The sequence below is a fragment of the Pithys albifrons genome, chromosome 9 (assembly GCF_047495875.1).
Source record: "Pithys albifrons albifrons isolate INPA30051 chromosome 9, PitAlb_v1, whole genome shotgun sequence".
In the NCBI taxonomy this organism is placed as follows: domain Eukaryota; kingdom Metazoa; phylum Chordata; class Aves; order Passeriformes; family Thamnophilidae; genus Pithys; species Pithys albifrons.
This window is the reverse complement of record NC_092466.1, coordinates 16,933,287-16,958,065: the sequence shown is the minus strand read 5'-3', so window position 1 is coordinate 16,958,065 and position 24,779 is coordinate 16,933,287. Positions and strand designations below refer to the sequence as shown.

At 37.6% G+C, this 24,779-nt stretch overlaps 1 protein-coding gene across 2 annotated transcripts in view; it reads right to left on the bottom strand.

Annotated features, from left to right (window-relative positions):
- Nucleotides 1–4,504: 4,504 nt before the first annotated feature.
- The window catches only part of BTAF1 (B-TFIID TATA-box binding protein associated factor 1), a 42,422-nt gene continuing 22,147 nt past the window's right edge, over nucleotides 4,505–24,779 (bottom strand). For both annotated transcript variants that reach the window (XM_071563386.1, XM_071563388.1), the window contains exons 10-38: nucleotides 24,208–24,303; nucleotides 23,784–23,960; nucleotides 23,107–23,247; nucleotides 22,864–22,988; nucleotides 21,703–21,823; nucleotides 21,524–21,628; nucleotides 21,137–21,286; nucleotides 20,404–20,546; nucleotides 20,084–20,258; nucleotides 19,415–19,618; nucleotides 18,128–18,554; nucleotides 16,896–17,086; nucleotides 15,862–16,015; nucleotides 15,663–15,772; nucleotides 14,412–14,613; nucleotides 13,900–14,048; nucleotides 12,106–12,258; nucleotides 11,476–11,597; nucleotides 11,104–11,271; nucleotides 10,828–10,905; nucleotides 10,619–10,748; nucleotides 9,838–9,979; nucleotides 9,531–9,661; nucleotides 9,060–9,179; nucleotides 8,158–8,310; nucleotides 7,375–7,586; nucleotides 7,059–7,218; nucleotides 6,317–6,487; nucleotides 4,505–6,075 (exon numbers count right to left, since the gene is read on the bottom strand). In XM_071563386.1, coding sequence (XP_071419487.1) covers nucleotides 5,929–6,075; nucleotides 6,317–6,487; nucleotides 7,059–7,218; nucleotides 7,375–7,586; nucleotides 8,158–8,310; nucleotides 9,060–9,179; nucleotides 9,531–9,661; nucleotides 9,838–9,979; nucleotides 10,619–10,748; nucleotides 10,828–10,905; nucleotides 11,104–11,271; nucleotides 11,476–11,597; nucleotides 12,106–12,258; nucleotides 13,900–14,048; nucleotides 14,412–14,613; nucleotides 15,663–15,772; nucleotides 15,862–16,015; nucleotides 16,896–17,086; nucleotides 18,128–18,554; nucleotides 19,415–19,618; nucleotides 20,084–20,258; nucleotides 20,404–20,546; nucleotides 21,137–21,286; nucleotides 21,524–21,628; nucleotides 21,703–21,823; nucleotides 22,864–22,988; nucleotides 23,107–23,247; nucleotides 23,784–23,960; nucleotides 24,208–24,303 — 4,557 coding nt within the window. In that variant the 3' untranslated portion in view covers nucleotides 4,505–5,928. The remainder of the gene's footprint in view (nucleotides 6,076–6,316; nucleotides 6,488–7,058; nucleotides 7,219–7,374; nucleotides 7,587–8,157; nucleotides 8,311–9,059; nucleotides 9,180–9,530; nucleotides 9,662–9,837; nucleotides 9,980–10,618; nucleotides 10,749–10,827; nucleotides 10,906–11,103; nucleotides 11,272–11,475; nucleotides 11,598–12,105; nucleotides 12,259–13,899; nucleotides 14,049–14,411; nucleotides 14,614–15,662; nucleotides 15,773–15,861; nucleotides 16,016–16,895; nucleotides 17,087–18,127; nucleotides 18,555–19,414; nucleotides 19,619–20,083; nucleotides 20,259–20,403; nucleotides 20,547–21,136; nucleotides 21,287–21,523; nucleotides 21,629–21,702; nucleotides 21,824–22,863; nucleotides 22,989–23,106; nucleotides 23,248–23,783; nucleotides 23,961–24,207; nucleotides 24,304–24,779) is intronic.

Below are 24,779 nucleotides of genomic sequence, written 5' to 3'. Positions count from 1 at the left end.
GTAACAAATTTGAATTCTGCCACGTTGTCCTTTCCAGCTTGCAAATAAACTCATAATTTAACTGATACGATGCCTAAGTGGGTAAGCATTAAATTAGCTGTAAAGAAAGACAAGCACTGGTGGGCCAGCATTGACTGTTGGTTTTGTTAGAGTGCATGATTCCTTCCTCTGCCACTCCTTGAAAACCAGTTCTTTCCAATATAAGTATGGGCCATATTTTGACTTTATGCCCCGAAATGAACTTTGCCCATGTTTATACAGGTATCCTAAGTGTCCAAATGAACAGGAAATAGCACCTCACTACTTTTCGTTTCGTTGATGATATTGTTGTGGCTTCTGAGTGATACTTGCAAAATAGAGGCACCAAGAGTGACCAGCTGCAAAGTGTCCCAGAAATGTTTTATAATTTGGACTGTGTGGAGATGTGGGAAGTGTGGAGAAATAGATCAGAATACAGGGCAGCATTCTCCTAAAGCAGCACTTGTTTTAGTAGTGCAGAATCATTCAGAACAAAGGTGGGAATCGGAGTGTGTCGTTTTCTGGGAGTTGGTCTTTTCAATGTCTTCCTCCTCTGGCTACAGCAGAGATCACAACAAATTCAACTGACTTTTTTCAAGTTCTGTTCTTGCAAAGCAATTAGATTTTAACATCTGCATTAGCTCTTCCCTTGGCTTACCATTACAGATTTCTACTTGAAGTCTTTATTTCTCAGATGATGTGTGATTGATAATTAAATCCCTGCAAGTGCAGCATGAGTCATGCGAAACAGGGTCAGAATACATAAGCGTGGATCTGGAGAGCACAGTGTTCACTCAAAGAGAGCTAACACAGAAACAGCAGCAAAAAGCACACTGCAGCTAACCACCCCACTCACTTGCTCCCAGTATACTGGGTAAGTATACCCATTTCTCCGAGTATCTAAGCATCCAGCCTGCAGAAACTGTGAAATGTAATTACCCTGACATATGGGAAATCTCTGGCAGGCACAGCCTTGGCATGGACAGCACAGCATCACCCTGCAAAGGCCCCTGGAACTGGAGGGTGTTGGAGAGACATGGCCAGCATGTTCCTAAAGCTCAGCTATTTCAGAGCCTCTGACTGAACAGCAGAGTAGTTCAATTTGCTGTGTCCCTGGAACAGCCTTTTGGCAGGATGCAGCGTATCCTTCCTTTCTCCTTATTCCTGCAGCTTTTGCACCCGAGTTGGAATTCATGGGTTTGAAGTTTCTGCTCTCTGGATTGATTTCTTTTCCTTGCCTGAAAAAGGAAATTGAGCAGTAAATGTTTTCCTTTAGTATGTTGAATTTTCCTCTAATAACCTAGCAAATCCTGGTCTGAATTTTACTTTAAAATATAATACTGCAGGTCATCACCTGTAAGAGTGTGATTTGTTGACTACTTGGCAAATTAATGATAGATACCCAACTCTGAGTTCGCTACCCATGTGACTGAGCTATAAAAATAAACCAAGTTTTGAATGTGTGAACTTTTTAAGGTTTGGAGGACGGAGAGATAACCTAACAAATATCCTAAATCCATGTGTGGCTGGTCTGTGCAGATGCAATGCTGGCTGGGTACAACTTGAGATGTGAAACTGCAAGTTTGAATCCCAGTATCTACAAGAAGTCCATAAAAACATCTTAACCTTAGCAAAGGACAACTCTTAAAGAGCTCTTCTCTTGTCTTCTTGCATATCTACTGCTGCATCTCTCTGTCTGACTTAAAGAAAAAACTGTAAGATTTTTATTACAAAGCAACTTAGCACAAGTCAGTTATTGTTGTGATCCTTAAAAGCTTTAAACCCTGCCCTGTAACAAAGCTCTATTTAACACTGCACCCTTAGTCAGATTTAACTCTATTATTTACCATTTGTAAGCATGTTAATAAAATCTTTGATATGTGAACATGTTTTAATTTTAGAAGTTTTCCACAGATCTTAACATGGCTTAAATTGCCCTATTTTTCTTAGAATTAGGGCTTAATTAAAAGGATTTCCTCTTTGCCTTACAACTTGTAGAACCAAGGGATGGTAATAAAGTTGAGGATACCACTAATGGTAAACATAAGCACTTGTCTTTGAATCTGGTTTTACGGTTAGGATTAGGGCTAGCGTTAGGGTTAGGCTTCTCTTTTGTGCTAGGATTAGGGTTTGGGTGTTTTTTTAATGTTAATGGCACATCATTGGCACCTGAGAGCCCAAGGCTGCCACCTTTTCTCTTGGCACAAAGCTCAGTCCTTCTTTGGCACCAGTGGGGCTGGGAAATTGCCATTTTTCAGCCAAGAATTGAAGACGGACGAAGATTCCTCTTTGAAAAGGAATGGAAGAGGAAAGGTGCCAGCCCACAAAGGGCCGGCCTAGTTCTCTCTATTCTGCCAGACCCCCTCCTCTCTCCACTCCCGACTCCTGGGTTAGGGTTACTGTTAGAGTTACATTTAGGATTAGGGTTAGGGCTAGGCTTCTCTTTTGTGTTAGGATCAGAGTTTTGGTGTAATTTTAAGGTGAAATGTAAGCTTTGTAGATATAGTACAAAGGAGTGAAGCAAAATACTCAACTTGAACTAATTAGAGTTACTAAAGCACTGACTGTGTATACATTGGATATTGAGCGTAATTTTGATTTTGGCAAGCCTGGAAAAAACCTCCAAAAGCACTAGGAAGCAGGATAAAAAAAAAAAGCAAATATGCAAAAACACCCACATAACCCAAAAAAACCAAAACCCCAAACAAAACCAAGCAACCAACCACCAAAAAAAATCCCTGAAAAAATGAAAAAACCGTCCAAACAAAAAACCTCCACACTCAAACCAAACCCATAAAAAAAGAGACACCCCCCCAACCTAGACACCTGTAATAGTATAACTACATTTGCAGAAAGCAAAGGAGCTTCCTGCTGAAATGGATTCCAATGGTAACAAGCATGGAGACAGACTTGTTAGACTGAATTCTTAGTTAAGTGAAGTACAGCAGACATTGGAGAAGGTAATTACGCAGACTTGGGGCATGTTTGCAGAAGGTAACTCTTCATTAGTTTTAAGTAGAATTTCAAGTAGTCCTAAAATTTGGTTGAAAAGCACCATTATGTGTACACTTTTTTCAAAGTAGTTCTTCCAACCCAGAATCTGGTTACCAGTAAGAGGTACTTAGTTTTCACAGGTTAGCAAGCTTTGAGAATTGGGAACTACATTAATTTGAAGGTCTGGCTTTGGTGACTATTGGTGGTTTTTGATGCTATTAAATTATGAGATAGACTAGTTTAATTCCATGCAAATTACACAAGACACATCAAGCCTTGGGTGGCACTGGAAAAGGTCACACAGAGAAGTTGCAGGTGCCCCAATCCTGGGAGTGTTGAAGGCCAGGTTGGACGGGGTTCTGAGCAACCTGGTCTGATAGGTGAGCCTGCCCACAGCAGGGGGATTGGAACTAGATGTTCTTTAAGAGCCCTTCAGACACAAAACATTCTGTGACTGTTTGTGGTTCTATGCACAGTTCATGGGGTTTTTGGGCCTCAAGTCATCAAGGTTTAGGGTATGTCTTAATTAGAGTTGGGAAAGAACTGGAAAGCAAAGTGATTGGTGATGAGAACTTGGTTCTTTGAAATTTTAGTTCAGCCTAGAAATAAAAAAAAACCCAGCCTTTTCTGTTCCAGGCCAGACTCTGGTCCAGCTGATCAAATAAACAGGTCACCTGCAGCTAAAGGCATTCCAAGAGCAATTTCTTGCTTGAGTTTTGCTGTAAATGAATCCAGTTTTGTGCACTGAGAACACTGCACAAACAAGCGAATCATGGCAAATGGTCTGCTGGCTTGGAAAGCATGGAAGAGCTCTTTGTTAAATATTAAAGTAACTAAAACCAATTTTTTATATCCTTGGTGCAGTGTTTCTGCTGGTTTCCATTTTGAAAGTGTTGATTCACAGAACACTTAAAATCAGTCAGTACATAAAATAATCTTGAAACAGTTATTCTAGGTTCTGCTCCCCCTGCTTTTTCCAGGTGCAGGAGTCTTTTTGATGTCATATCCAAGAGAGCCATCACTAAAATTATTATGGTTGCATAGCAACCTCAATGTGATAAATAACTGGTTTAAGACAGTCCTTAGCTGTGTATTTCTTTTCCAACAGGAGTCAAAGTTTTCCTACCACTGAAAAATTCCTATAAATAAAACTCTTGAAGAAAAACATACGTAGTGTTTATGACTAAAGAGGTTTCTTTATTCAAATGTCTTGTTATTTCTTGGCATTGTCACCAAAATACTGCACCAAGTTACCTTCAAGTATGCAGTGTTCCAGCACTATAACTTCTCTGCAACGAGAACACCAAGCCCTATCTTCTCTCCCCTGCTTGGATCATCAGTTGGAAGCACAACCAAAATATTCCAAGTATGAAAGTAGAAATTAACTAATATAATAATAGTAATCCAGCTGCAATTTCCAAACTATTGGGTTTTTTTATATAACCAGCTAAGTCTTCTCTACAAGAACAAAACTAAACACGGACAAACAAGATATATATTCCCAGTTTATTTTATTTTCATGGAATGCTAATTTAGTTACAATCTGGCAGTTCAAAACTACTGAAATGTGACATTAATTCAACTCCAATGCTGCAGAACTGTCTTGACTTATATAGTTTTAAAACAATCTTATTTTACAATAGTTGAGGTCTCTGGTGGTTTTTAAGCTCTGATGCTTACGCACACAGCAAGCTACAAACCTTAGGGTTTATTTATACATATATTCTATGTATTCAGACAACTGCTGTAAGTTATCTATAATTTAATATTTATAAAAAGTGCATATACTGGTATATATGCACATCTAGAAACACACTTTTACTACTGCCTCCCTTTTATAAAAAGCTGCATAACACACAGCCATATTAATCTCACTTACTCCTATTAAAGTCCTTTACTATCTTTGTTACACAATTTCAACTATCCATTACCTCAAACTGAATGTAGGTATTTCTATGTATATTTTCTCCTAAAGAAAAAAGTCCTCCCTATTCCTTTAAGAAGCTTTAAATCATGCACCAGTTCAGTAAACAGTCACTTTAGCATGGATTTTAGAATCCTAGACAGTGTAAAATCACTTCTGGAAAACATCTGTCTGTATATTTAATTTCTTCCTTTAGTTACAAAAAATATATAGGATTGAAACATACTGAATGCATGCATCTCTCAAAGTGGCTATATTCTAGCCTTATAGATAAATTAAAAAAGTACACCCCTGCTAACAGGATGCAAATGTGGCCTCAAATAGGCCATTACCTGTATTTAATAGAGCTCATTACATTAAAAAGTTCAAGTGAGCCATTCTCTCAAGATGGTGTCAAAAGACTGAATAGCATGATATATTTAATGTACAAAGGTGGGTGCACAGGCCTAGTGCCATTTAATTATTGAGTATGTCCAAGGCTTCTAGGCTTTGCCTCTGGTGGTACAAGTCCTGAAATGATCCAAATGAAAGTTGAAAACTGCTTTTTTAATACACCATAAAAGTAAGTTGTGTTTAAAAGAAAAATGTACACTGAAAAACCTGAAATACTCACTGAAACAACTGTACAAAACTATTATAGATACAGAAAGAAAGAATGGTGGACTTAACCTCAAACACAAGTAACACTTGTTAACAAATGTAAAAACTTGCTTTGTTCTACCAAGTAAGAATTTGCAGCTGTTCAGAACAAGTAAAATTCAAACCACCTCACAATGTTTACATTTAAAGTTTTTATACAGTGCAAATGTTTAAGACATAATAACTTCCCAGTGAAACAGGTGACACTACTTGGTGCCACTCTTCTGAAAATTCTTCTTTCAGTAAGTCTATTTACACATTAAGCTAAAGGTTCACTCTATATGCTTTGAAGTTTGCTGAATATCAGCAGAAAAATGTGAACTAGCAGCAGCTGCATTACAAACACAGGATGGTTATTTTAATGAATGCATAAAGTTTTCAAGACTGTACTCAGTGTCATACTGCTCTTGATCCCACAGTTCTCCAAGGTTTTCGAGAACTGATTTCATTGATGCTTTCCCAGAAGAGGTAGAGGTATCTGCTTTCTCAGTTTTCCCATCCTTCACAAAAGAAAAAATATTCCAGTTACAATACAGAATACTGTTTCCAGGAATGTAACAAATTGTTCAAGTCTGATGAGTCTTTTGGAGAAATATCAATCCCTCCTGTTTCTTAGAGATCTGTCTACTATTCATCAGTCCAACTTAACACATTCATGAGATTACATTTCACATTTCAAAGCAAAGCTTTTCCCTAAGCTTACTCTGTTTCTGGTAGGTACTTGTAAAAGCGTTTCTTTACCTTGTCAAGAGTGAACAGATCAAGAAGCTGCTCTGTTCCCATGCTCTGTAGGCTTGTGTTTTCTTGGCTGATCACTGTATTTGCAATATTCATTTTGAACTTTTGAAGACCCATGATCTTCTCCTCCAGAGTTCCCCTGGTTATCAGGCGATACACATTAACAACACGTTTCTGAAAGAAAAAAAAGCACATTTAGCTAAAAAGTATTATCTTGGGTATTCAGGAAACCATAAGCTTTTAGTGTTCATCAAGGACAGTCTAGAAGCAGCTTGGAGTTACCCTTCAGTAACTGTACTTAGATTTTAGATGAAAAGATTATGCCAGTGTATAATAGAGGCATCTTCAATTGCATCTATACTTTGGAAGAATTCACTGATTTTTACAGCTGTAGAGGAAGACTAACAGCAGTCACTCTTTCCCTGTCCAAGCATCAGAAGGACAACCCTATGGGGGCTTCCCTTCAGTTTCTTATCTCAATCATGTCTCTCCCTCCACTGAAGGGTGACGCTTTCCTTGCCTCTCCTCAGCAGCTCAGGAAGTTCAGAAGAGAAGACATACCAATTTGGGGACAGAAAAAGAAAGTACACACTTCAGCATCTGGCGTATTTGCAAGAAATCAGGATCAAGAGAAGCCTGGCAGAAACCCACAGATATCACCTTTTTTTATGCTTCAATCCATCTTAACCAAATTCAAGTTCAGCAAGAAAAAATCCACACTTAGGGGAAATGAAGAGATTTTCACCTGCCCAATGCGATGTGCCCGATCCATGGCTTGCAGGTCTCTCATTGGGTTCCAGTCATGTTCCACAAATACTACTGTATCAGCCCCTGTTAAGTTAAGCCCCAGCCCACCAACATGAGTGGTGAGCAAAAGAACATCTATAGATGGGTCATTATTAAACCTGCATATAAAAAAAAAGTTTAAAATTGTAAGTTCCATTTAAATAAAAAGTTGATGAACCTCAACTGCTTTGAGGCAGAGAAGAGAACAATTATACACCATATAAATAACACAGTTCACTACAGTTGCCTCATGCAGTTGTGAGGGGATAACATACCGTGAAACAATGGAATGCCTCTGACCAGCAGGTATGCTGCCATCTAGTCGCAAATAAGTGACTGAAGGTAACTGAGGTCTGAGAAGGTCGTGCTCCACTATATCCAGCATACTTTTAAGTTGACAGAAGATGAGTACTCTGTGCTGGGCCACAACAGCTTCTGTACCACTTTCTGAAGATCCACCATTCCCCAAGCCACAGTCCAGCAGCAGCTTAAAGTAACAGAGCATCAGAATGACGGTAGATAATTGTGTAAATACTCACATGCATGGACTATCAAAAGTAGAAATGAGAGAAACAAAACTACATAAGGAAATCTGTGACAGTCACTTAAATGACATAAGGCAAAGTTTGGCTTCATTGTCAAACTCTGAAAAACTTGAGCATTGCCAGAAAAGAAGTTCTATTGTAAGCAAAGCTAAATGAAGAAAAGTAAAGTCTGTATGACAATTTAACTTTATCAAGGTAATGATGTAACATATAATACACATGAGAAAAATTCTTCTGCAACCAGAACAGAAATAAGAGTAAGGTTTTCGATATGGCAGCAAAACTATGTAAACATCAATGCCTTGAACTACGATTGTGCTTTCCCTTCCCCCTTGAATTACCAGGAAAAATAGGGCATATACCTAGAACACTCTTGTATTCTTTTTCATTTGCTACTTAATTTTATTAAGAAGAGTTTTCATATTCATGAAATCTTAAATAAAACCTTCTAAATTATAACATCAGGAGAGACACGTTTTAGGAAACTTAAGGTACAACCACACATATACTTACTTGTTTTAAAGCAGACAGCTTAGGTGCATGTTGGATATCTCGAAGGGACGAGTTCTGAGCTGCAAGTTGCTCTGTAATTCTTTTATATTCTGGGTGTTGGGTTGTCAGCACTAACGCTGGGTGGTTGCACAGCTTCCGTAAGTATTGCAATGCCTTTATTTAGGGAGTGAAGGTCAAAGAAATGGTTAGCAAGAATGTAGCTACAGGAAAATGATGAAGAAAACTGACCCTAAATATAGGGGCCATTCAACCACATTCCACAATCTGGACTGTATGGTGTATTTTCATGAAAAGAAAGGTGCCCATTTATATTAAGAAAACCTGTATTTCAAATTGTATCCAAAAACTGTTACATGCATAGCCATCTTGCCCCTGTTGCAGGAAAAGTTCAAAGCCTAACGTTTCTCACACTTTTCATCCGAGTGCAATAGAGGACATGGGTTTGGGAGCAGTGAAGAGCCTCTCAGAATTATTGTTTCCAATTAGCCAAGACTTAATCTGCAATTCTGTAAGATCGTGAACCTTCATAAATTCGGATCTAACCTTAAGGAAATTTTTTGTCCATGTTTTAGAATCTTAATGTTGTAGTGAAACAGCTGATGAAGTCCAAATTACTTCTCTCTTGTTTTGAGGTTTTCCTGTTTTGGTAGTCAGTTTTTACAAGATCCACAATAAAGCTGAACACCAGCTGAGCAGAATACATTAAATATACAAGACAGTGTTATGCTTCCTAAGACAAAACCTGTAATTTAAACGTAATAGCTATATATCACACTCAAGGCATAAATATTCTGCTTAGGTCATATAGCCACAAATGTCTAAGTCCACTATTTCAATTTTTTACTAAACCCATAAATACAGTTATCAGAAATGTATGTACCAGGAAATAAGAAAATCTGTACCTGAAATACATGACCTGTAGCTTTAAGCTTTGGTTTTTCGGTTTCTTCATTCAGTGAAGAAACAGTTTCATCAATATCACATTTGGCACGAGACTTGGCAAAATCTTCATAGAGCTGAACCTGTAGACCAGGTCAGAGTTCAGCTCCAATTTAAAATTCTGAATTACACACATCAAGAAAGTTACTTCATATGTAATACAAGATAAACATTAACAATGGAATCTCCTGCCATTTGTTTTCTTTCAACTTAGAAAGTATTACCTAAAAACAGCAGATGCCTGAACAACAGACTGAAGAAATTCTCTATTACAACCAAGCTAAAATTAGTTTTTTAAACACATACCAGAAAACCTTTTAGTCCTGTGGTCCTAGAGAATGTCAGAGGTGACATCAGACTGACACAGGAAGTGGTTCCTTTATGGTCTTAACTGTGCTGAAAACACTAAACTTTCAGGTACTTTTTAAGCATACCTGTAGAGGACTGAGGATACAGTAATAATCTTGAATAATTTTGGGTGGGAGGTCTTGCAGCACATCCTCTTTCATTCTCCTTAGCAGGAATGGCAAGACTTGGCGGTGCAGGGCTTCCATTGCAAGAACGCCTAGTGAGGGCAACAGAAGCTGTATTTTAGAGGAAAAAAACCCCCATTTTTCAAAATATTCAGCTCCTCCCCCAGTCTCTGATGTTGGAACTGACCACACTTGCTTTTCACTAGCAGTTCCCATTTAGAAGGCTAGAACAAAAAAACCAAAGATTGAACATTTGGTCCTTCCTTACCAGCTTCTTGTTCTCGACTGGAGCTTCGGGCATCTCTACTTGCTAGTATTGGTTTGCCATAACGAGCTGCAAACTGGCGTTCAGTACCCAAAAATCCCGGCATAAGGAAGTCAAATAACGACCACAACTCTAAGACGTTGTTCTGAACACAAAAAGAAACATTTGATAAATTATTTTCAAAAGTAAAAATTGTTACAAGTTACCAGAAAAACTTCCATAGGTACTTAACACTGCCTAAAGAACTCTACAAATCTAACACTACAACACACTCCCGAGCTGCTGGATCTTGGTGGCTTTCATGCAACTGAGTGACAGGAATACTTCTACATGCATTTTAAAATGTAAATTGACTGTCTACTGTGTTCAGTGTCTTAAGCCACACCCTGACTTCTTCTGGACAACAAAACCCAGAAGACACCAGTGGTCTTAGTCCTGGATGAGACACACACTGCACAGACAAGTCATTATGACAAAGCCCCAGATCAGGAGTTCTCACAATTGCAATTCCTGCTAATTTCACTAGAGCCATAAGGAAATGCTCTTTGCTTCCCTGCCTCATACTCAAAGAACAAGTTGCTGCCAACTTTTGAACCCCATTAGTAACATGAAACCTGCACCCATTCCCCTATACTTGGGTAAACCAGGAAAAGAAAAAGATGTCATTTCAAGCATTTAGCAGTTTTACAACTTACGCTTTGAACAAGGTGATTGGTAAAAGGTACAGTAAAAACATCTTTCTTGCCTGCTTTCTGCCATTCATCCAAAAAAGAAAAGCACTTACCTGGATTGGTGTCCCAGAAAGAATTATCCTGTAATTAGCAGTCAGCTGTTTTACTGCTTTTGACAGCTTTGTTTTTCCATTTTTTATTACATGGCCTTCATCAAGAATGCAGTAATTAAACTTAATATTTCTAGAAAAGAACAACAGACTTAAGTAACACTTAAAATTCTACACTATTAAAAAAATCTCAAAAAAGAGCCAACTCTTACCTGAAGAAGTCAATGTCATTTCTTACAACATCATATGAAGCCACTATGAGATTGTGTCTTTTCACCTGATGTTGTAATCTTAAGAGGAAAAAAAAAAAGAGGATTAAATTGAAGTGTTCCTTACATATGCTATTAATTCAGCCTTTAAGGGTCCTATCACAAGGTTTCCCATGCCCACAAACTATGGTTCAGCAGTAGCAGTACAGTGAATTGCAAAATTATAGCCTATGTGTGATATTTTACTATAACCCCAGTCATAAATGCAAGATAGATTACCGTGCTCTCTCAGTAGGAGGTCCTGTGTAGTGCAATGGATTAAGATATTCTTTTGAGCAAAATTTGCCCACTTCATCCACCCAGTGTCCTGTGAGTGTAGGAGGGCACACCACCAGGGAGGGAAGAGGAACACTGTCCACCAGTTTTGTTCTTGCATATTCTTGAGCCCTGTAAGGATATAAGTTTGAAAAAAAATCCTTTTCCACAGAAGAGGTGTGAGTCTGGAAGGGACCTCTGGAGGCCACCTGGTCCAATCCCACTGTTTAAGCACAGCCACCCACAGCCAGTTGCCCAGGACTATGTCCACAGTCATTACCACAGATAAAACTTAACATTAAAGTCTAAGATAAAATGTTGTTTGTTTAAGCTTACCTGAGGCAATGATCACCTGCAAGAATGCAAATGGATTGTAAAGTTTTTCCTAAGCCCATGTCATCACAAAGAATTCCATGAAGTTTGTATTTATTGAGAAATGCCAGCCAATTCACTCCATCCTGAAATCAAAAAAACCCAAGAATGTCTCAGAAGTAAAAACTGGCTTTCAGCTAGTTAAGCTTCAGTTCAAACACTGTATGTTCTATTATCCACCACTGCCAAACTGTGAGCTGGTTTATCATTGTAAAAGCATTCACTGCAGCCCATTCACTCAAAGCAGGGGGGGATAAAGGGAAAAATATAGATGTCCCAGCAGTACAGCAAGGCCTGGCTTTGCAGTGGTGCCACAGGCAGCCTAAACAAGGCGCAGCCCACGGGCCAGTCCCTGAGAAAAGTGGCAGAATCCAGACAGGAGATAAATATCATTACAACAGTGTAAGAGGCATGCATTACTTCATTTTTAATTCCTTATCCAAGAGTCCAAGATATACATAGCACAGCTAAAAGAAAACAACCTCAAAAAAACCCACAAGCAAAAAGCCAATACCTGAACAACTCCTACCACACCATGAAATTGTATCAGACTGCAACTTACTGCTCTTATAAAATAGAAGTATAAGCTGTTACCTGCTGATATTTTCTGAGCTCTGCTTTGATTGGTACTGGAATTTCATAGTTTTCCAGTTTTTTTCCATCCAGTAATTGTTCCAGAAAGTGACGTTCTTTAGCTTTCATTCTGATTAATTCTTCAGACATGTTTGGTGGATCTGGTATACCAGCCTGGGATAACATTTTTAAAGCAGTAATGTAAGGTCTACAGGACTTTGTTGTCACACAGAGATGAATAAATAAAACCTCACACTAACTTAGACATTTTAAACAAACAGGGAAGGATCTTCAATATTCTCAACTGTACAAATCCAAATCCAGCATTTACATACTATATTTGTGAAATACTTTTCAATTACTTGCAGGTCAAAACATTCAGATTGTGACAAGCTCTGCTCCAAAAGATACACTGAAAAACAATACAAATCACATAGAAGAAGGAAAGTTCTGGTCAAGTTATCCAAGATTCTACAAAGACTGAGCTATTCTACCCCTCCTCAGAGAGTGTGGCTGGCTGGCTAGAGAATCTTTTGAAACACAAGCTACCATCCAAAGTTTGAAGGATTTTTCTCCTAGTTAGTAGAATTATACCTATCTAAAGTGACACCAAAATCATTCAGATGAATTCAAGCAGTTGGAAACTGCTGGGAGAAACAAACCTTGAAGGGGTTTTACACCTTTCTAGCAGCAGACCATGGCTTCCTAAGTACTTCCCATACCAGGCCAGAAGCCCAAAGAATCCATTTGAGGCCAAATATGCTCAGACATTCTTTTTTACAAATAATATACACTACCAGAACAAGTATGCTATGTTTTCAAGAGATGAGCACTAAATTCTATTAAAACAGCTTTAAAAAACCCCTCAGAACCTGAGCTATATATACCTGAACCTGAGTATTCCATAGGACTGTGTTTAAGATGCATATGAAGAAGAGCACTGGTGCCAATGGCAACTGGAATGAACATGTCAGAAATTAACCAGCAATCTGCCTTAAGAGGAGCAGTTACTTTTTGTATGCTTACACTGAAATGTTGAAGTTGAAAGTGAGCAAAGAAGAAGTCATCTCAAGTTCTAAGGTTCTATTAAATTAAAAATAAACTAAAACCATTAAATTGACAATTGGTTTCCATTATTACCATAGAAATGTATTCTAAACTGTCTTCTATTACCATCTGGTGGTCAAGTTAACTTGCTCAGAAGCACTGTAGTCCTTGACACAACATTAGCAAGTGTCTGAGGTGTGCCAGTTGTAGCAGCAGTGAAAAACTGAAGCAAGTCTGTACTGATTACACTCTGTTGCATCATAATAACATAGTATTTTGTCTGAATATGTAGGGCAGGGCTTTTTGATTTTAAAAACTAGAAATAAGTGACTCTAATAATATCTACATTATTTCTATTATTGTTTTTTCCTTCAAAAGTAATAATACCGTTATGCATTTCTCTTGCCTACACACATACCTAGGGAGAGTGCACATATCACTGCTAAAACATTTGAGCCCAAACTAACAAAAGCAACATTGCACACAAAATTAAAATACATCCTTTAACTTTGTGTACACAGTTAAAAGAAGTTTATTATAAGGAGAATTTTTATTTTAACATTAATTTAGAAGATTGCTAACACAGGGTCCAATTCTGTTCCCTTCAATTTAAAAAAACATTTCTATTATCTGATATGGACTCAACATCTATAAAAGTATTTTACTCATTCAGCATTTAATTAGTCAGTAGTCTGGACTTTGCAGCTGGCAAAAAAAATGGATACAGGATAGTTCATATACTCAATATACTTAAGAGCTTGAGCTTACCTCAAGAGGCATTAGTCTAATTAATGTTGCAAAGCACTGAGTAGCCATAAAACGTACGCTGTTTGTCTGATCACTCATTCTACCCAGAACTGGAACCACTAGAAGAACAATGTATGGAACAATACCAACATCCAGCTGCTCCATTACACCTGGACCAGTTATTAAGGAAATAGTTTTTAACAGTTCAGGACTGTCTGACATACATATCCAGCAGATTTCACACTCAATAGGTAAAAGTCATTTAATATGTTACAATCAGATAAACAAGATTTCTAGAAACAAAACAATGCAGAACAAGGGAAATCTGATCTACCCAATTCCATTTAGCCCAGTGAACTGCATGGTTTGAGAAACTGAATCGCCTCCACCAAAGCTTCATTTGATGGATCATAAGGGCAATGGAAATGAAAGTTTCTTCTGTTTCATTCCACAGGAGGAAAATGGCTTTCTGTTCACCAAATTAAGCAACAGCAAAGAATTTTCTGCATTTCTGAATACTCAAGCAAGGATACATGCAAGTGCTTCAATTGCACCTTCTTGTTTGGTGTTGTCATCTATTGCTCCCAGCCATGGTAGAACTTTCTCTAGAAAGATATTCATTGTTTCCATGGTAGCAATTTTGCTCATAACACCCACACAACGGGAAGCCATGTGTCTCACAGCAGTGCTGGGATGTTGAAGGCACATGTAAAGATGAGGCAAATGCTGTATTAACTGAATAGAGAAAAGGGTGGTGGGAAAATGGTTAATATGAATTATAAACAAGTTAGTCAATTTTTTTCAGCTAAACAGCTTTTTAAAAACATTTAAGAGTGCCTGAAATGGCTGCTTTACAAGACCTAATTGCTTAAAACTAAAAAACAGTTTCTTTCAGAAGAAACAAGCAGTTGAACTTTGACCAAGTATTACTCCCCAATACAATTAAAATTCAGAGTAAAAAACTAGCTAGTATTTTAGTCCAAATGAAAATTCAAGAAGCCCTTAACTGGCAAGGATATGCTTCACACTGAAAATATACTCCTAAGTACTCAAATTTTTATTTAAAAAAAGAATTATCACTTAAATACAGATATATAGGTTTAAGAATTCCTTCCAGCTAGCAAACCTGTCCTAGATTTATCCCATTTGTGTTTAAGCAGATGAATTATTCATATTGGGAATCTCATTAATTCTGTATGACAAGGAAGACACCCAGAAGAAAATCTGCATATTCCCAGTGGGGTATGTGTATACCTATATGTCTTTTTTTTCACCATCAGTACAAATGTGCTCTTGTATCAGATACCTGTACTTTCACTACAAAAGAAAGGCATCCTATCATCAGTCTGTTCTCCAGTTGTAGGAAATACAGAATTAAATTGAAGCAGAGCCAAGATGCTGATGTCAATGTAACACAGTGGCATAAATACTATCCTAACTCAAACTTAGGACACAATCTTGTTTGGACAGCTCATTCAAAAAAGAAGAGGCCAAGGCTAAATTGTAGGTAGCTGTTTGCTTTTGTGGTTTATTTTACAACCTGCATAAACAAATACAGAATTTGACATCCTACAGAACACAGAAAAATAGCCTTAAAACTGTACAGCTTAACTGCTGAAGGTTATGTCTTCAGTTTACTGAGACCAGGCTACAGGACTTTGAGAACAGGCAGGCTAGTGAGGGACTAAAGACACCATTTGAGCAAAATCAGAACAAGATCTAAAGATATGTCTTACAAAACAAAGATTTAAAACAGAGGCAATGAACAGACTAAAGTGGATTACCAGAGGATGTAGCTGAGTAGCCATTGAAGCTGCTGTTGTTTCAAAAACCTGCAAGGAATTTACAAGCTCCTGGGCAGGAGCATCTCCTTTTTCCAGTAACGACTTCCGGTCTGGTAGAAGCAGAAAAAGTGTTCAGTTTAAGTCTGACATACAACCCCAGCCTACCTGCCCTCCCAGCTTAGAGCAGAACTATAATTACCAAAATTATTTATGTGAATGTTGTTCCTTAAGGAACCAACCATAGCATCCCAGAGATGTGGCAATCCTGTTGCCATTTCAGCACCAAAGTGTTTAGCTATAGTAGATAAGGCAAATTCAGCTCCTCTTCTCTGTACAACATAAGGTTTCTGAGCCTAGAATTAAACAATTTAACAAAGTAGTGAGAACAGATACATTTAAAAAATTATTTTCAAGGAAGTTCTCATTATATAGGCTTTCAATTCTGATTGTGTTTATACCTATGACAACACATTTACTGATTTTCTTTCCCCCAAGTTAATTACTTTATTCTTTATACAGGCAAAAAAAATATTTTGTAATAGATTATTTAAAGTACATTAATTTGAGATTTGGCTTTTGCTGATACGAGTCCATTTCTACAAGATATTTTCCAACTGGTTCCAATTCCAGAACCTCAAATATTGCCAATATAATGACACCAAGACTGTAACATGCTACCAAAACTTGTGAGAAACTTGATCTGTTACTAAGCCGCTTCTCTTGCTCCCACTCTTTTTGCAAATCAGAATTGATTAAATACATTAATAAATCAAAAACAAAATCCACAAGACTGTTTAGAAACCACACTCTTGACTATGATCTTATTAAAATACACTGAAATATGAAATTAATGGAACAGTACCAAAAAAGTTTAGAATATTAAGTGTGGAAATTGCACACACATCCTGAAGCCGGTCACATTTCAATTATTGGGTTTAATTCTTCAGAGGCTTCCTACATGCATCAAGATGGCCAACAGTAACAGGGCTAACAGGACACAATCACTGCAGTTTGTGGAAAACTATTTGCATGAATTTATATCGATATTCGCATTATACAATAAAGTTTCAGGAGTTATTAATAAATTAATTTTCTTAATGATATACTGAAGAGTTAAAACAAACATGCTCAGCTCAGTTCTCTCATGAAGAGATCCTGGACATTCCTATTATAATGCTATCAATTGCAGTGAATTTGATGTAACAGAAGGGAGGGGTGGATGTGAAATTGCACCTCATCCAGCTCTGTAGGAATGCTTCCACTGCTACCCGTGGGCAGATCTGCAATAGGGGCTTTTGGAGCTTTCGGAGTAGGACCTCGCCGACTTGTGATGGCAAAAGCAGCTTTTTGATGTCTGTACAGTGTAATTATGCCCCTGTGCTTAGTAACTGTATGCTGCATCCCATCTTTATCAGAGTTGGACCCTAAAACAAAAGAGAGAACAGCTGACAACAATTTAAGCTGCATTTTAACACAAAGACAGAAGTGATAGGTACCTACATGTCATCTGGTGATTGTACTTTAAAAAAAGGGGCATTTTTTTGCATCCTTGAGGACAATGGCACTTCACTACAGAATACAGTTACTCTGTTATGAGCACATTACAGAGTTGGAATGAAAATCTAAGTGTGCTCACTACCACAAATTCTTATTCATTAAGAAGCACAGGTAACGATCTTCAATCCAATATAAAAAGTTTGCACAATTTTATTTCACAAAACTACATTATGTTCTGAAGTTGAAACAAACTTCTGTTCTGTGTCCTTTACAAACAGTTCAATATCATGATACAGTAAGAGATGCCATCATTATATTTGGATTTGTTGATGTTTCCATATATACCAAAGAGCTTTATTTTCAATCATATGAATGTTACTGTACTCTGAGATGGAGGACACATTCATTAAGAAAATCTAAAATGTACAATGGTCAAACCTTAAAGCAGGTTAGAATCTTTGAGACTGTTAAGATCTTAATTTGGGTTGTTTGTTTAATGCATACATTTGCAATAGTGGACAGCCATTTAATGAATCCATGACAATTGCATGTACAGGATTATTTGTTCATTTTGAACACTGATCCCATCTTTTTTTACGTAACTATTAGCCTATGGAATGGAACATAAGTCAGACTTTTTTAACAGGCCACTAGTTCCTATACTTACTCAATTTCAAAGAAAAGCTTCATAACATATGTGAAATATGATCATAAGCAGACAACAACTGAACAACAGTCAATAATGGAAAACTGGAAATGAAGTCTTTTATACATATATGTTCTGAAAAAATACATATTACTTGCACACAAACGGAGTTTAAAATACCTAAATCAAATCATTACTAATAAATACTCAGTTGCTGGCATTTTAAAAGCACAGAAAACAAGACTCAAACATTCATTTTAACAGTTCAGAAATAAGCACAGACATTTTAAGAATGTTGAAAGTCTTAGATATAATGTCATACCTTTTGAGTTTTCATGGCTACTCTGAGGCTGTGCTGGACATGCTGCTAAGGGGGTAAGATGTGGATCCACACAGAGGGAGTTGCAGAGATTTTTTATAATTTTTGAGTTTGGACAAGGAGATCTTGTTGTACACTGCTGAAGTAACTTTGCTATACATGAAGCCACATAGTTTTGCACAAGTGTATTCTCTTCTTTTTTGATAGCTTCCATTAAGGGTTTTATAACAGGATTTAGTTTTTCTGGAAGTTGCTGCAAGTTCACAACTGCACATGCAGCAAACGTGTGGACTCGCAGATGCAACACCTGCCATTCTTGATTGGTTTCTGTAACAGTCATTTGGACCTGTTGTCGCTTACTGTCCAACTGCTGCAGAACTTTAGGATTCAAAGCAAAGGATGATGTCACTTCATTGAAAACAGAAGTAACCTAAGAAAAGGGAAAAAAATAATTACAAATCTGTTTCTTTTATTGTAGAACAGGATATCCTCTCATGGCAGAACATGAGTCACTCGAACAAATATCATGTCCATTTTTCCAGCAAATAACAGGAAACACTCCAAAATGTAGTTTCTGGAATCTTGAACTGCAGACCAAAGTGAAAATCAGGCATCTTATAATAATTTCAAGTCTAAATTCCCAAAGAATAGTTTATGTACTCCAAGGTTAGACTGTGCATATCTGTCACTTCTGGGAATACATAAGTATGTGACAGACAAGCAAAGGAGAATGTGAACACAAGAATCTAGAAAGGATATGCAAGGTCTCATGAACAAGTTGTTTCTAAGCAGATTTTCTTTTGAGGAAAGAGACTGGGATAATAACCTAAGTTAAAAAGCGACACCATGAAGTAGTTGCAGGACTTTCCTCCTCCGTTCCCACTCAAAACTGGCTGACTACTGTTGTTTCCTGTGAAAGATTTAAGCAGATTAAAAGGTTGGAGGCAGGGGCAGAGAAGATCTATTTATTTACTAGTCTTTTGACACTGGTTTTGAGGGGGTTCCAGTCTGCTTTGGTTTCTTCTGTGTGGATTTCAATAGGGAATCCACACCTGGAATCAGAACATGCACTTTTTTCTCCTGCTAAGTATGTACCTTGCACTGCACTTGTTTTTTTTCAGCCTGTGAACACCACAGGACAAACAGTAAGTTTCCATACACATCCTCTGACATGAGATATGCAAAGTCAGCACATTATTTTTGAAAGTTATTGTCTATGTAATAATGATGCTCACAACATATTTTAAGACAAGAATGATTTGAAAGAAGGGCAGGCATGCCTCTACTTACCAGCTCATTAGCTTGATCTATTGTAAATACACTGCAGTTTACTCTGTTTCCAATGTCAATGTGTGCATCAGCTAACAATGAGATGAGTTGTTTACATTCATTTTGCATTCGGGTAAAAGGAACAGCAATTTCATCGTAATAGAGATGTTCAGAAAGGACCCCAAGTAAACGAGGTTGCACACAAATAGCCACAGTTGTACACTCCTATAACAGGAAAAGATGTAAATTTGCATTTCTGAGTAATCACAATTCCTTTTGTTCCCTTTTGGCACTAAACAGCTCAATCTATCTACAGAAATCCAGTTTCCAGAGGACTACTAACATTCATAACACAGAATATTAAAGATTAGGAACAAAACCTTTAGTCTAACACTAGAAGTGATCGTGAATAGAGGAAAGACAGTTTTTAAAAGGAAGGACCAACCTTAGATAACATGCATCTTGAGAACAGACTTATTCGTGGAAAAAAATGTGAACACATTTAGTGATTCATAGTTCTGACAGTTGGCATTTAGCTACAGAGCACTGCATTCCTCCATTGTCTTTTAGTACTTAGATGTATAAATACCATTTTAGCTTGTCAACTGAAATCTTAATTCAAGCTAAGTAGCACACAACACACAGTGGACTGAGATAGTAAAATTTATTTTTGATGTAGAAACATCCTACCTTTTGCAAGGCTGCCCACTCACAGATTACTAATGCAACACTAATCCTCTGCAAGGCAGATTTAGAATTCAAGTGGAAGAGCAGTAGCTGAGCTAAAGATTCAGCTGGCTTTATTTCTTGAGTAACAGTATTTACACCTGGGTCACAAATGCAGCAACAAAGTGCTCCCAGCAACCTGAAAAGGAAAAGAACAGACACTTCAATGTTACAATTACTCTGCAATTAATGAGGATGTCAAAATAGTCTACATGATTAGATTTTGGCAAAACCACTATATAAAATGCTTTAAAGTATCTGTTTCATATTTCCAGTAAACTGACTTTGCCGCCATCATCCTAGCACGCATGACCACGTAATCCCTGGTTGCCGGATCTTCCGCAATGCTGTCTGCCCCAGCAATGTATTCCTGAATCACCTCCTTGTTCTGGGTTTGACCTTGACGCAGTTTAGCACTTGCCTTTTCCTACGGAATAAAGGAGAGGTTGAAAGTAAGTCTGTTTATAATAAAAAGGTGAATTCATATTCCACAACACTCCCAATAACCACGATACCATACAAAAGTTGGACTAAGACAGAGTACCTCTTAGATAACAGACTTTTTAAAGTAGTTAATATTTGTAAATCACCTCTCCACTACCAGAATTCTAGAGTCCTGTTAAATGTATGCTATATTCCTTGACTGTAGCATTACAACTCAACATACAGCTGGTAAATACACAGAAGAAAAAGGAAACATCTTCCAGCATGTTTTCAGAAATAACACAATTCTTTTAGACTTAGCTCAGTCCTGCAAAAAAATGGCTTTGGAACCATGTAAATAAAGATTTTATTCATATTCACACAGAACACATTATGTGGCAGAACTTTATTCTCATGGACAACCTGACAAGAACTCTTTTGCTCTGCAGAATTGAGGTTTGTAAGACAGTTTATATTTAAAGTTGTAGAAAGACACCACCATTCCCCTCTAACACCCTTAGAATTTGTTCTCATATACAGCTAAGCAATTCTCTACTTTCCTCAGGACAGTTAGTGAGGTTACATTGCACTTACTTTTGATCTAGTTTTTACTTCTAGCAACATATTTAAATCAATGGGCAAATGAGATGGCTGCATCATTAAGCAGAGCCAGGCTCCCATCCATGGACAAGCAGCTGCAACCACATACTGTACAGATGCCTTGTTTAACAGTTCCAGCCATACCTTGGGAAAGAAAGAACCATAGTGGAAATCATGACAAATTTGTACATGTTCTACAGAAGATCATATGTATGCTAATAAGCTGTAGGAACCATCTATCAGTAACTCTCTGTGGTAAAGCATCACACAGCCCAATTAAAAAATAATTAACATGAACACACTAATCTTTATCTGCACAGAGGATATGAAAGAGCAGGATACCACATAGATATATAGTGTTTCTGTAAGTCACATAAATACCTTGTGAATAAGATCCAGAATTTCTTGGTTGCTTTCCAAGATACAAAACTGAAATATGTGCCTCAACATGTCTTGCAGAATTGGAGTCAACCATGTTGAAGAACTCTGAAACAAGGATATCATATGACTAAGCATATTCCAGTAGGTACCATAGTAAAACAGTAGTAACTAATTCTTACCTGGTCTTGGGTAGACAACAGGGTGAATAACGTCTCCAGAGCTGCTTTGCGCACAGAAGATATCGTGTGGTGCAGGAATGGCCACACGCGCGGGACCAGAACTGTGAGCGACTGCTGAATGCTAAAGGAAAGGGAGATGTAGAGACAGTGACAGGGAGGAAAAACCAAACACATGCAGAGCTAAGTCAAATTTGTTTATCGTCAGTTCTAAAGTTTTATCAAAAAAAAGTTTTAAGAAAAAAGTATTATTGCATATACTTGGTAACTAAGAGAAGGCTCAAGTTACTACACCTTAAACATGTAAAGTTTGAGTTGGTATATTTTTTTCAGGAAAATACTAGGGCTTTTTCTTACTGGTATAGAGAACTAGTCAATTCAAGTGTCTATTTTCACCATGTTTCCCCCCCAACATTACACTTTGGCCTTTGTTCAACTGTTTAAGAAAAAAAGGAGGGGCTGTTTCTGTTTTGAACTTACTATTAGGCAGTTATGACTTTACAAATAATGAAATCAGCTTCAGCAATGCCAATCATATGGGATGGGAAAGAAAATGCATAAAGCTTCTACCTTAAGGGCAGATGCTGAGAGTTTACCGTGTGTATTATGAAAAATTTAACATACTATAATGAAATTCCTTTACTTTGCCAGAGTCCCAAACAGAAAGGAACTAAGCACTGCCTTCAGCCAGTCACAGAATTACTAGATGTACTACTGATGTGAATTTCCACGTTTGTAGCTTTCTTCAGAACTGTTCCAACAGCAAAGCTCTACAGGTACATGCATGTGTTTTAATGTACACAATCTGGTCTCTTGTTTGGAGTTTGTCTGCTCCTTATTGACAAAAAAGAAGTTTGTGGGCAGGACCAGTTTATGAGTGCAGCCAATATCCTTTCCTAAAATACCCAAATGAATGGAGAAAGAAGGTAAAAAAGTCACATATAAACCATGTCTAGTTGTTTAATTCTTTTGTTGCATTTCATGAACGTAATGAAAATAGAAGTCCTAACCTTCACTTTAAGGAAAAACAAGAGTAAAGCTAAAATATTGATTTAAATGAAGACTCTCCCTAGCACATGATCTGAAAGAAGCTGATTATTCCAATTTGCAAATAAGTGGACACTCAAAAATGTAATACTGAAGCAATAGTAATAAAAAAGTTACCTGCATTTGCGGACCTGAGGATAAGTCAGAAGGGATGAAAGAAGGATCATGATACTGTTTGTGGAAGCTGTCAAGTCATCCAACTCCAGAAGTGCATCCCACAAGGTATTAAGAATAAAAGGCACCTACACAAATGAGAACAATAGGTTAGCATATAAAAGGAGAAGAAAACCAGCATTATTTTCTTCACTTTGACCAAAAGCAAACTTTCCAATCAGAATTTATGGAAAACAGTTCAGCCACCTTCTGAGATTGAAGCTGGACCAGACTTTCCACTACGGGTACTAAAGATGCTGCAGCAACAGCTCGGACATCATCATCCAGATCTTGCAGACCTTCAATTATTGCAGGCAACACTTTAGGCAATAAAGTGTCAATCATGTCCTGACAAAAAGATCAAAAGCATTTTTAAACTTGAAGAGCACCAAGTGATCCAAATAATTGAGATATACTCCAAGTGTGTGAATAAACCCATTTGTTTTATACAGAAGGTACCCATTCAAGACTATAATCTAAATGTTGTAAATTACCATTCATGAAGTTAAACCTAGGTTAGTCATCTGATTGAACTTTTAAGTCATCTCAAAGCTCAGTGTTTGCAGAATATCACCACAAATAGACCAAACTATTTCAGCACTGAGCTCTGTTACCTCACACATGAAAGCATCATCAAAATCAGGCAAGCACAGCCTCTACTTATAAGGTTTTGTGCCAGTAACTTATAAAGCTACAACAGTATAGCTTCACTATATATCGTAGCCTGGATATAAAAGTGCAGTCACACATCTCATAACCCAAGAGACTGCAGTGCAAGCAAGCTTGCATTATCTTATCTATCTACTGTTCAACCACATCCTCCTCTACTTGGAGCACAGTTTTTTGATCCAAAGGTCTCTGCGATTTGTCATGAGGTTTATTACCTGACGGACTGCCAAAGCATACTTTATTCCTAGCAGGCCACCATGCCTCACTTCCCACTGTTCCTGTGTAAGCAGCTTCAGGAGAACATCCACGGTTTTATGAACCCCAGTCTCATTCATGTGTTTCAATACTACTCCCAAAGTCTGAGCACAAGTCTCACGTACTGGTGCTACCACCTAGGAAAAAGTAAATGATAGAACAGATATTTTGCATGAAATTTGACTTAGGAAGAAATCAAGGTGAGTAGAGTCAGATGACCAAACAAATACAAAGAAGGTGTAATGTATGTATCAGTTAGTTTTCAATAAGCATCTGTGAGCAGTTACAACAGGCACATATAGTATCACTGTACAGAGCACAGACAACCGGCTGCAGTATTGTCTCCTGCAGAACCTGCTGATCTACGACTCAAAGGTAACTTACTTCATCTGAAACAAAGTCTCCAAATCTGTCTAATGCAAACACACAAAGAAGTCTAATGACCAAGTCTTCTAGCCACTCCTGATGTTGTTGAATCATCTGTAAAAAGAGAAATATTGAACACCTTGATTATATTTATTCATAAAGCTTTTCTGATATGCTTGCTTTAGCTAAAATTTCTAAGAGCTATGACAACAAGATGGTCAAATTGACTCAACACAGTGATCTTGGACAGATAGTCACAGGAAAGTAGCTGGCACTAACTCAGCTCACCTGGATTACTGCATCATAACCTGGTTGGTTTTGGTTTCTGTTGTTTTAGTTTGGTGTTTTGTTGGTTTTAGTTTGGGTTTTAAAAAAACACCAAACAAAAACCAACAACAAAACACAGTTGCTTTACCAAAAGGCTGGTGTCCCAGTTTTGACTGGAACAGAGTTCGGTTATTTTCTCGGTAGCTGATACAGTGTTGTGTTTTGGATTCATTATCAGAATAGTGTTGATAACACACATCTTGGTTGTTGTTAAGTCATGCTGACCTTCAGTCAAGGACTTCTCAGTGTCTTATGCTCTGCCA